A 12,958-nucleotide genomic window follows, 5' to 3' on the forward strand; every position below is an offset into this window, starting at 1 on the left:
GCCAGGACACGCAGGGGCGTGGTTCCCATACATGATGTTGTACCGAGTGAATTGACTGAAAGGGAACAATGTTTTATGCTTCTTCTTATTTAATTTTACTGTGTTTCCTTCCTTCTACCACACAGCATGCCCATCCTCAGTTTCGGTGGAGATCAGTGCCGACGGGGTCAACATGTTGCCGCTCTCCACACCAGTCATCACCAGTGGATTAACATACATAAAGATCCAGTTGGTAAAAGCAGAGGTTGCATCTGCTGTTTGCCTGAGGCTGCACCGGCCTCGAGATGCCAGCTCTTTGGGTTTATCTCAGATCAAACTCTTAGGTCTTACAGCGTTTGGAAACACCTCCTCTGCAACAGTCAACAACCCATTTCTGCCTTCTGAGGACCAAGTCTCCAAAACCAGGTACCCCTAACGTTTTCTAAGCTTTGAACAACTTCATACGTGATACACGTGAGGTCTTTTTCTGACCCGCTCCGTCTCTGCACATAGCATCGGGTGGCTTCGTCTCCTCCACCACTGCCTGACCCATGTCAGCGACCTGGAGGCCATGATGGCCAGCGCCGCAGCCCCCACAGCTAATCTGCTGCAGACATGCGCTGCGCTGCTCATGTCACCTTACTGTGGCATGCACTCTCCCAACATYGAGGCTGTTCTGGTCAAGATTGGCCTGCAGTCCACAAAAATCGGACTGAAACTCATCGACATTCTGCTGAGAAACTGCGCCGCCTCTGGCACCGACCCCGCCAGTGAGTCACACGCAACAAGCAAATTTAAATCAATTTATTTTATTATCTGCCAATCTGTATGTCAACTGACTGGAGGCAGCAATCTGGTTAGATTTTTGTCTTTATAAAGCCTCATATGTAGTTTCAGTATTTTGTTCTTTAGATTTAACTAATTAGATTTAAATTCTCTTTTGTTCAGAAACAGCTCCTATTAGTTCCCATTGTTATAAAGGTGTAATAATTGTAAAACCTGTCTTTTTTCTCTTAAAGATTTGAACAGTCCCCTGCTGTTCGGGAGGCTCAACGGTCTGTCCTCTGACTCCACCATTGATATTCTGTACCAGCTGGGGACTACACAGGATTCTGGGACCAAAGACCGGTATACAAAGCAGCAAATCTTTAATCCTTTAATCGGTTTCACTTTTAGAAATAATAATTTTTCTGTTCATTGTCCTCACACCCTTCTATATGGGTTTCTTTATAAAACTGAATTGAACATTTATTTATTAAACCGTTAAGCAGCTATGGGCAAACGATAGTTCCTGTTCTGATTTAGTTATCTGATTCGGACCTTTAACCTTCCAGGATCCAGGCTCTTCTGCAGTGGGTGCACGACTCCTCTCGAGTGGCAGCCAATAAGATGAGCGCAACGATGGGTTTCCCTGGTTCCGGCTCCTCCTCTGCTTCTTCGAGGGAGTATGGCCTCCTCATGCCGTCTCCTTCCCACCTCCACTGTGTGGCGGCAATCCTGTGGCACAGCTATGAGCTGCCGGTTGACTACGACCTCCCTGCTCTCCTCAACAGAGAGCTCTTTGAGTCAGTTATTGTCTAATCGCAGCAGGTTCACGCACCTTCCTTGTTCTCATGTTATTACTGATTCTGTTCTGTCTTCTTTCCTCCAGGCTGCTTTACAACTGGTCCATGTCACTACCATCCAACATTGTACTGAAGAAGGCTGTGGACAGCTTGCTGTGCTCCATGTGTCATATCCACCCCAGCTACTTCGCCTTGCTCATGTTCTGGATGGGCATCGTCTCCATTCCCAGTGCYACGCACTCTCAGGCCCAGCAGCGCCGCCTCGCCATGACCGATGATGGAAAGAAGCAGCACGACGCCAACGCAAACACCTCAGGACTTACAGATGACTCCAAGCACGCTAGACCCCCCATTAACCTGTCAGAGTCCCAGCTGATGACGCTGTCAGCTGCCTCCCAGTCTCCTGGAGCGATAGAGCAGCTGCTGGACTCGGGCCTGCCCTCGCTGCTGGTCCGCAGCCTGGTTCAGTTCTGCGTCAGCCTCCTGATCAGCGCTGACCTCCCCCTGCCTGCCGCTCAGGCYGACAGGCGGCACCACCACTACCACTCGCCCTCCTCATCCTCGCAGAGTCGGCCGSCTCTGGCCGCAGAGCTCGCCGCTCCGGTGCTGAGGTTCCTCACYGAAGTCGGCAGCAGTCACACCATGAAAGACTGGCTGGGAGGGCCTGAGGTGTACCCGCTGTGGACCGCGCTGCTCTTCCTGCTCTGCCACTCCAGTGCCAGCACAAGCACAAACACCGGCTCTCAGCCAGSGAGCTCTGGATCTGCTGCAGGGCCGCCCCCACCGACCCAGGCCCAGCATTCAGGCACCCGCTTTTCCTCGCTGTCCTCTGGGGAGACCGGAGGTCTCACCACGCAGCAGAGGACGGCTCTGGAGAACGCCACCGTGGCCTTTTTTCTCCAGTGCATCTCCTGCCACCCCAATAACCAGAGGCTCATGGCTCAGGTCAGATTTTCTTTTTCACTGAGTTTTTACTTTCATAGAACACTAAATTCACATGAATCTGCTAAAGTAATCAATCATAGGTTTATCTTTTATGCTTAAATATTTGGGATAGTTGACACGTTCTGACTCCAGTGCTTTCCTGCTGGAAGGGTTTGTCACTTCTGCTTTTTCTTCAATTTTGAGGTTTTGTTTTCAGCCAGTGACCTCTGTTCTTATAATGAAAAAATAACATCGCTCCTCATTTTGACAGTACATCACAGTTTRTACACTTCACATCAGTTATAAATAGGTGACATTTGCCTCAGTTATTTTAAAGGGGGATATTATGCAAAATTAACTTTTTTTAGCATTATATCATGTCATAATGTCATTCCGTCATTAAAAACATGCCCAGAGTGTTTCTTTGATTCATTCATGCATGTTTGAGAAATCATTGCATCTCCTGTAGTTGTGAGGATCTGCCTAAACACTTGCTGGTACAAAGCACCACCTATTTACACAAAGCTGTGCCCTCAAAATGTTTATATATATTTGATTTTCACATAGTTATTGATTGTGGTGTAGAATTAAATTATGTGCCTGAAAAATACACAATACATCCCTTATTACAATATATTATTATACCAGTAGCGTTATAATATGTTTTTGCCTTAGATGCTTAATAATAACATCTCATTTGTCTTTTTCCCTAGCAAGTTTTTATTTTATTTCCTAAGTCTTTGTTTTTTCTCGCTKCAGGTTCTTTGTGAGCTCTTCCAGTCTGCTCCTCAGCGAGGGAATGTACCGATCTCCAGAAACATCTCAGGCTTCATCAGAAGACTTTTTCTACAACTCATGCTGGAGGATGAGAAGGTCACGGTCTTCCTCCAGTCTCCCTGTCCGGTCAGTAACCTTAAATTATTTTGTAAAGTATTTCTGGTTGCAAACCCCCTATCCAAAAACAGTTTAYGYTCCTGCAGCAGTTTCTCATTTGYATACATATTCARATTAATTGAACATTTATTTTTAWATTGTTCTGTTACTAACATTAATTYRGTGGCCRGAGTAAGGTGTGTTAGTTTGCATCATGTAACAATGATGTGGGAAATGCTCTGAATCYGAWAAAAGGGGAAGTTTMGCAAGTTRTTAAAAWTTTCACCTAAACCAAAACTTGTCGTGTTTATTTCAGTTGTATAAAGGACGTATCAATGCCACCAGCCACATGATTCAACATCCCATGTATGGAGCAGGCCACAAATACCGCACTCTGCATCTGCCAATCTCCACCACACTGGCTGAAGTCCTGGACCGTGTATCTGGTGTGTTTATGAGTTCTTTATTTTCTACTAAGTGGTATTATTTCTCAACATGCAGGAAATATCCTAATATTATTAGAATTGCATTTATGGACACAAACAGTTAATTTTCCTCCTTCACCTCAGTCTGTTGAGCAGACCAGCAGATTTAAACTAACATTTGTTAAGCTCATTGATTACCTGTTTTATTTGGATTTTGAATTTAAAGTAAACCATGTGTGCTTTGCGTTAGATGGGGTCTGTTTCTGTTCCACGTTATAATTAGTTATTGAAAGTAAGTTTAAACATCAAAAATCACTCATTTAAAAATAATCTTGATTCTGAGGTTTAAATTTTATTTAAAATGTCTGAGACAGTGTGAGATTCTTCTTTAGTCATTTTGAGAACAATAAAACTCTTGTTGCTGTTGGCTGTCAGTCAGCTTTATACGACTGCATACCAGGTTRAGTTATCATAAACTTCTTCGTATAATTCTGTATACTTTTTACTTTTTTACTAACAGCTTTTTTAAATTCTGTCTTWAGAAACCGGTGAAGGTGGCTAATGAAGTTGGTGTATTAAACTTTATTTAAAAACCCTGATTTTTTTGATTAATTATTTTTTCACATAAAATGAGAGCAGGTTTAATTATTGCTTTGTTTTGGACCGCACACTGTGGCTCGATCCTGTTCCTGTGGTTTAATTCATGGGACATCCTCCGGTCATCAAGGTCACCCTCACTGATGCTTCGAGCTGCAGTAATACCAGTTAGCTTTTAGCAAGCTGTGTACATGATTAATGGCTCAGCCCTGGAGACCTTGAACAGCTGATAGAAAACCTGATACATCACTACTATTATGGGATTGTGTCTGAGACTCATACTTTATGTTTCCATCCGTACAGACACACCCAGCATCACGGCCAAGCTGATCAGTGAGCAGAAGGAAGACAAGGAGAAGAAGAATCACGAGGAGAAGGAGAAGATGAAGGCAGACAGTGGTTTCCAGGACAACTACAGTGTTGTCGTGGCCTCAGGTACAGCTCTGAACCTCTGAAATTACATGAAGCCATGAAAAGCAGTTTGGTGTCTCAGATTGTAAAAAGGTTTCCATCGAAACACACAAATACACTTACTCTCCTTAAAGCCAATCATTACGTCACTCATTAGTTATGTGTTGACTCCTGAGAGTCAAAAATGTTCTTTTTTTTTTGTTTTCTTTTGCACTCTGCACCTGTTAGTGCCACTAATACAACCACAAGATGGCAGTAGTGTATCAAGCTGTTTGAGCTCTGCCCCGGTGCTTTTAATARGAGTACAGGTTTTGATCCACCTCCCCATAAAGCCCTTTTATTTTATCATAGTTTAATTTTGAGAGGTCTACTATGACAGAGCTACACCTGTAAACGACAGTATTTTGGTGACTGCAGCCTCCTGTGTTTGTGAGGTGACATGAGGGAGGATGTTTGATGAAAGGGAGTTGGGACATTTTATAGAGAGTGAAGGTAAAATGATCTTCTGCAGGCAACTAGAAATTGTCATTTAACACTCAGCTTAAATTTTATAGCAGAACAAACAATATATWTGATTTGAAAGAACAACTTTTCAGTAGGTTTCATTAGTATATAATTAGGGGTGCACCGATTGCCGATTTATTGGCACAGATTTCCTTAATTTTGGGAGATCGGATGATAATTTAGATGAGAGTGATGGAAAGGATCGGCTTATCTACCTCCACAAAAGTCTGAAAATCAGCCACTGTCCTCTTTTGCTGTCCTGTGAGCACTACCTAATATCCAGTTAAAACAAGTTTGTGTTKTTTCAAGGGTGGTGATCTATTTTTCAGTAAAATAAAAYTGGAACATTGAAGGTGTATTGTAACTTTATAACACCTGACAGTCAGTTATTTTAAAAATCTATGTCGTCAGGTGGTCAGACGTTTTAAAGGTCAGTGATCGGCCAGAAAACTGCAATCGTTACACCCCTATATTTCATTGACTTTGACCACATGATGAAGTGTGAAAGTCTAAACAATTGACTAGTATTAAAACARTAGGAGATCAATGTTGTGCAGGTGAGCTCACCTGGGTGTGTTTTGAGTTGTTGGAGTAAAATGATTTGACTGTGTCTGTTTGTAACTCAATGTACTGCCTAAGGTGAATACACTGAATGTCAAGTTCTGCCTCTTTTTGTTCTGTTGTTTTCATCACATCTTTGGCTGAAGCTGTGAAGAACACCCTGCAGATTATTAGGACTGATAAAGTTTCCTTCTCTTATTTCTGAGAAGGGTTTCTGTTGTGTTACTGTCAGTGAGACAAACTGATCCGTCTGTCTCTGCCGTCAGGTCTGAAGTCTCAGTCCAAACGGGCTCTTTCAACACCTCCCCGACCTCCTTCAAGGAGGGGTCGCGTCTTGAGTGACAAGCTGACTGCGTCTTCAGGTGTGGACCCCTCAGCAAAAACCATCAGTGTGCCTGTCTTCCATCTCTACCACAAGCTTCTTCCAGGTCCCTCACTCAAACACTCAAAGGTGTTCAGGTCGAAGCAGCCACAGCTCATTACTAACTTTAGTTTTCTAATTTTCCCCTCCAGGTCAGCCCCTCCCGCCCGAGATGACCCTGGCTCAGCTGCTGACGCTCCTGTACGACCGTAAGCTGCCACAGGGCTACCAGTCCATCAACCTGACAGTCAAACTGGGCTCCAAGGTTATCTCCGACCCTGGTCTTTCCAAGACCGATTCGTTCAAGAGGCTGCGCACTGAGAAAGGTACTGACGCTACAGCGCTGCAGATTATAAGGGTGTGGGATTTCTACTTGGTGAATTGACACTTTACAGTCAGCCTCTATTGATTGTAGTGTGTCTAGTGTCAAGTTTAAACATAATATCTCTGAATGAATGWAACAGAGCTACTCCAACATGCTGCCAACTTAAGCGGCGCAATACTAGAATACATGCGYATGGATTAAAACATGCACAGTCAGGTCAGGCTTYCTCAGCCAGAATAATCAGAAGAAGTATTTCCATGTGCTCCGTTTGGATTATCTGTCGYCATAAACCGCCCCTCTCATTTCAACTTCATTCTAATCGAGCTGAATCCAGTCTGAATATTCCAATCAGTGTGTTTACATGACACATTTTTATCATGATTGGCCACTTATTAACTACATCCACGTTAACAGTTAATGTCAGATATTTTTATAAACATATTTTTCTCTATCCACACTTTCTAATAAAAATGCTGAAATAACCATGCCACACCACTAGGTGGCAGGAGAGTCCAACATGTCAAAATACAGAGAAACAATATGTTGATCTTCACTAAAGATTCTCCCAAAACAACAGGAGTCTTACAGTCATTAAAGTTCATTAAACAAGACTTTAATGAAGTTCTGCTCGACTTATCTGTTTTTGGACTCCACTAAAAAAAAGACATTACAGAGGTTGTAGATAGATTAGGAACACATGGTTTTTAGTTACGATCACTTCTCTTACAATAATTTGCTCTGATCTGTAAAAKCATTTTTGATCCTTACACCCACTTTTGTCTGACATTCATGGATTTCTGGGAAACATTACTGTGGAGCTAAGCCACTCTGCCAGCGCTACTCCTAATTTTGGCTCAAAGTATGTTTGTGGTTTGATTTGTATCCTCTTGCTGCGACCGTCTGACCCAGTGAGTCAGATAATGAAATGAATACTGAAGGACGTTCGGTCAGGACGGACCCTAACAGGGAGGAAACTGCTGACATTCCAAAGCTACAATAGAATTCCATCGGTCCAGAGATGTGTTGACTCTAAAGCGTATTATATTTAGCTGTTTGATTGTGCAGACTCATGGGTCAGTACGAGGTCAGGTTAATGTTTCGTGTCTTGTTTGATGACGTCATCACTGTTGAATTGACAGAAGTGCCCTGGTACCCTGACGTTTCACCTCTCATTTTTCTATTCTTTTAAATTGCTCTGTTTGCATTTAATCAGCAAAACTATATACAAATTAAAATAATTTTAGAAAAGGTCATGTCTTGTTCTACCTCAGACAAAATAACAATGAAATCCTTTTGACCATCACTGAACTGAAAACAGACAAATCCTGTTTGGGAATTTCAGACACGTCTGTTAAACTTTTTGTCTTTCTTAAAATTTCATTAAGGCAATGGGAGAAGAGCAACAAATTTCTTACTTTTGTCATGCTTAACTCCAGGTTTTGCATTATAAACAAGAGATGTTCAGGAATTTTTCAAGATAAGTAAAATTTGTGTCTTCTTTTTGTTGACAATATAAAGAAGATGTTTGTGTTTTCAACAATTTGCCTTAATTTATTTTTTTGTCCTACATTTGATCATCAGATCAAACCCTCTGATCGTAAATAAAAGCACATTTGATGAACAACTCTTCTGTTGTACACTTCTAKAACAGATTATTAATTTTGAAAGGGTTTTTAAAAATTATTAATCACCCACGTGGTTAAGCCTGGGTATTCAAGGCTGTAGCCTCAAATAACCCTAGATCACAAGACATAGGCTTTTGTGTGCTTTTATRATATCACAACTTGTCTAAAACTCCTCCAAAAATTGGAACAAGTGTTTTTTTCCTCATAAACAGTATTTGGAATTTGTTATAAAGATGGCACATTTTCRTTATAATGTTGACTATAAATGAAGCATAGCTTTGACCCTGCGTTTGGTTGCCTGGATCTGGTGTCTATTAACGATCTATACGTATGGTCAGTGCAGGGGTGATGAATGGTAACCGTTTTACACTCTGTTAGTGTAAAAGGTCAATTGCTCAGCACAAGATGTAAGAACAATTTGGTATAAATAGAAACTGATCAGCACTCAGAAACATTTTTGACTTCTTCCGAGCCGCTGAACTGTCCTGCTGACTCGGAGGGGGGCCTTTGCTCCATGCCAATTGACGGGGAGGCTGCGGCTTGCTGGAAGATTCGGCGGTCTGGGCCTTTGAAGTCCCGGGCGTCGCCGCCTTCTTGAACGGAGGAGGATGAGACGCAGACCTGGATGTGCTCGGTGCCTTGGGCCTCGCGTCGCGTCTGGGGATGATGCAGCGAAGTGCCTCAGCCTGCTTCTTCCTCTGTTCAAATTTGGTTTGGATGACATCAAGCGCTTGACCAAACAGTCCTGTAGGCGTTATCGGTTCATCCAAGTAGGCCTCTCTGTCCTTGTCGGGAACGTCTGAGAGCGTTAGCCACAGGTGCCTCTGCGCCACCACAGTAGAAGCCATTCCTTTCCCCAGAGCCAGCGCTGCACAGCGGGACACATGCAGGATGTGGTCTGATGCCAGTCTGATCTCGTTCAGCAGGGGTAAAAGGGGGTTTTCCTGCGGCATCTGAGGTGCCAGTTCAGCCAAGGCCATGGCCTGATAGGTCTGAAGCATGGTGACGGAGCTCAGCGCACGGGCGGTGTTACCTTGGGCTTTGTAGATTTTCTCCAGCTGTGCCGAAGAGAATCTGCAGGGCTTGGAAAGGAGCAGGGTGGGCCCGCTCACACCCTGGTTGTGAGACGGAGCCAAATAAGTGGCTAAAGAAGGCTCCATCGGAGGRATGCCCACCAGGCCTGCTTGGTCTGCCCCTTCCACGTCCAAGTACTGACCCTGTCCGGGCACGAAGGCGCGGATGGACAGCGGTTTGCTCCAGGAAGACGTCAGCTCTGACACAAAGTCYGGAAACATAGGCAGACGGTGCTTCACATCAGCCGGTTCAGACGGGAGATAAAACCCTGCGAACCTCGATGGCTTTTGAGCAGGTGGGGGGTCAGGCCACTGTACCTCCAGTTTAGCAGCAGCTCGGCGGCACAGGGACAAGAAGGACGAATCCTGGTCCACCCTCGCACCAGCGGGGGTGGAGTGAGCTGGTCACGGCTCCTCGTCATCTTCGGACAGACTGAGAACCTCCTGCTCCATCTGCAGAACATCATCCTCCTCTTGGTTTAGATCCAGTAGAAACTGGGTCTCGTCCCCCTCGATGTCGGGTGAGGCCGCCTCGTGCTCCATCTGGTCTGCCCAGCTAGCAGCGGGGGCTTCGACCGCCGAATCCTCGTTTTCGTCAGACTGAGCCATCTGGCTGGATTCGGAGAGCAGCGGGTCTTGTCGGAAAACACCAGTTTCCCCCAGCATTTTCTCCAGGAATTTCACTCTCCTCTCCAGTGTCGGACGTGAAAGTCCGGCACAGGCCCGGCAGGACTCGGGCTCCACAAGCACCCGTCGAGTGTGAATGATTCCTAGGCAGGCCGGGCAGGCCTCATGCTGGTCCTTCCCATGAAGCTTAAAGCCGCACCCCTGAGGACAGGGGCGAACAGAAGACTTCGACTTCTTCGAAGGTGGTTTTGTGGTCATCGTGAACCACAAAACAGATTTTCAGCAGAAAATAAAGGTCACTTAAGTAGCGTCGAGGGGCAGACACACGAACCAGCAGGTAATGCGGTTAGCACCAGTAAAGCTAGCCTAAGAACCTTAGAAGCTGAGCTAACTAGCAGCAGCTATGTGAGCTCAGGTTCAGAGATGACTGYCGCGAGGTGAAGGGCGATAGAACTGAGTAATGATGCTGGTGACTCCGAACTTATAGGGTGAAGGCGGAGCCTGTCACCCGACGTTCAACGTCACCACGTCACTGGTCTAAAGATGTGATTAGAGGTGGCTTCAGCCAGGCGCACGTGTCCCATATACAACTATGTGTTGTACTGAGTGAAATGACTGAAAAGGAACAAAAGATTCATTTAAAAAGAGAGAGAAACTCCCCGGATCAGATTCTTTTCATTGTAAACTCAGAGTTACAGACAGGTGTATTTATTACAAATCGCTCAGAAGCCACGTAGTGCATGAACATACAACAGGTCCTGTTTTTGCTSTCCTTGCAGTGGATCACTGTGACTTGCTGAACAGCTGTCCTGACGAAGAATCCATGGCGGCTGCTGAAGAATGTCTGGACGCTGCAACGGACGAGTCTCTCCTCGAGACCAGCCCCATCCAGTCACCACTGCAGGTCTTTGCTGGCATGGGGGGCCTGGCCCTGATTGCAGAGAGGCTGCCTATGCTCTACCCTGATGTCATTCAGCAGGTGACTTTAAATTACACTGTGTTAACATATGTTGGAAGTTTAGTAATGTTTAAGATTTTATCTCAAAGATTTCTCATTTTTTGTAATACATTTTACATTTTAAGGTCTGCTACATGTGCTACTTTATTTGTTTAAACACAATTATAAGCAATGATTTTCTATTGATCACAGACTTATTGGATACACATTTATGTGTACTCAGTTATACATATACAGTCTAATTTCCACATCTGTTCTTATGTCATAAATGRCTGAGCATGTATGCAACATTGATCTATTTTTTCCCTTTAAAAGGAAACCCAACAAGTTGTGTATATAAATCTTTGCTCTCAGTCGTTTTCATCCATTTACTGAAAGATTTAATTTTACCAAGTTTTCACAGTGCAGATCTCTGTCTGGTATAAACACGGTATCACTTGTGTTTGCTGTGCACCAATCCTCTTGAACGGTTTGTTCTCAGGTCAGCACCCCTGTGGTTCCCTCCTCCACGCAGGAGAAGCCGAAGGATAGCGACCAGTTTGAGTGGGTGACCATCGAGCAGTCAGGAGAGCTGGTGTACGAGGCGCCGGAGTCTGTTGCCGCTGAGCCGCCTCCTGTCAACAAGCAGCAGTCCCAGTCATCCTCTTCCTCATCCTCCTCCTCCTCGGTACAGACCATGTCCCCCATCCCCGCTCACTCGCTGGCAGCGTTCGGCCTCTTCCTGCGGCTGCCAGGCTACGCCGAGGTGCTGCTGAAGGAGCGGAAGCACGCCCAGTGTCTGCTGCGCCTGGTGCTGGGTGTCACCGACGATGGAGAAGGCAGTAAGTCTGGAAACACCACCTAGCTGCCAGCACTGACAGAATCTGTAAAAGTGTTAAAGCAGTCTCAAACTCAGTGTGGTTCTGACTCTTTTGATTAATGTCTTTGTCCGAAAACTTTGAATAATTAGGCTGAATCAGCTTTAGAAGATTCTTCATTTCTGTCTTGAAATATTGGAAGTGTTTTTTATGAAATTCAAATTAAGTAATCTTTTTAGCCCATTTCTTTTACCTTACCTGCCCTGAATTTAAATTTTAAAATTATCCACTACACTTATATAAAATCGGGTTTGTGTTTAGTTTAAAGTCTGCTTCCACATTCTTCTAGGCCACATCCTACAATCTCCATCCGCTAATGTGTTGCCTACGCTGCCGTTCCACGTCCTCCGAGCATTGTTCAGCAGCACTCCTCTGACCACCGACGATGGCGTGCTGCTGCGCCGCATGGCTCTGGAGATCGGCGCCATCCACCTCATCCTAGCCTGTCTATCCGCTCTGAGCCATCACGCCCCTCGCAACCCCAACGCCAACAGTGGCGTTTCTGAGGTATGAGAACACAATTGTGATGTGGCTGAACTTGTCCGTACATCGATCCAAAAATTGTCCTTGTCCACGTGCTTGTTTTGTCTAACTTGTCTAAGTTAGTTCAAGTGAGTGGCATTCATTTTCTTTCCAGTCCTTGTGCCCGACCATGACAACATTATGTGCAGTGTGCTTAATAAAATAAGAAAATAGGACAAAAGGAGGACAAAAGAAGACGTGTCAAGCCTGTAAAAACCCTCTGCATCTGATGAGCAGAATCTGGAAGTCAAATTTTGAAGCAACTTGAATCAATCATAGATGTGACACAGGGCCAGAAAGATGCATCATACTTTAGTTTATCTACTATGTGCCAAATTTCAGTTTTAGTTACCACTTTGTTGGAAATGACCTTGTTTTTTTTCTAAAACCTTATTTTCTTTATTCTGTCTCTGGTGTTTGTCATAGATTCTCTCAAAGAAATGGTAACCTGGAGTCTAAAGATCTAATTTAAAAGAGCTTCTTAGTTATATTTTCTGTTATATGTTGACATAACGTTGGTTCATCCCTTGAGTTTAGGAGCCCTTTCATGCCTGATTGTATTGGTCAGAGTTAAGAGGCTATATGAACAAGAAGTAAATACAGTGGTTTGCAAAAGTATTCATACCCCTTGAACTTTTCCATATTTTGTCACATTACAACCACAAACATAAATATATTTCACTGGAATTTAATGAATACCAACATGTTTTGTATAGATGAGGCAAATTTAAATTAAGACATTTAAAGAACCATTTTTTCTCAAGCTGTACA

The 12,958-nt window shown here is 44.2% G+C and overlaps 1 protein-coding gene across 1 annotated transcript in view; it reads left to right on the plus strand.

Annotated features, from left to right (window-relative positions):
- Nucleotides 1-125: 125 nt before the first annotated feature.
- LOC106513960 (baculoviral IAP repeat-containing protein 6) overlaps nt 126-12,958 on the plus strand; it is a gene marked incomplete at its 5' end in the record, with an annotated part of 65,398 nt that continues 52,565 nt past the window's right edge. The window contains 13 exon segments of the mRNA XM_014003028.1: nt 126-405; nt 493-749; nt 999-1,107; nt 1,314-1,544; nt 1,631-2,489; nt 3,228-3,371; nt 3,658-3,787; nt 4,667-4,798; nt 6,106-6,267; nt 6,353-6,526; nt 10,630-10,829; nt 11,290-11,629; nt 11,955-12,172. Coding sequence (XP_013858482.1) covers nt 126-405; nt 493-749; nt 999-1,107; nt 1,314-1,544; nt 1,631-2,489; nt 3,228-3,371; nt 3,658-3,787; nt 4,667-4,798; nt 6,106-6,267; nt 6,353-6,526; nt 10,630-10,829; nt 11,290-11,629; nt 11,955-12,172 — 3,236 coding nt within the window.

This window comes from Austrofundulus limnaeus, unplaced genomic scaffold (genome assembly GCF_001266775.1).
Source record: "Austrofundulus limnaeus strain Quisiro unplaced genomic scaffold, Austrofundulus_limnaeus-1.0 Scaffold0, whole genome shotgun sequence".
In the NCBI taxonomy this organism is placed as follows: Eukaryota; Metazoa; Chordata; class Actinopteri; order Cyprinodontiformes; family Rivulidae; genus Austrofundulus; species Austrofundulus limnaeus.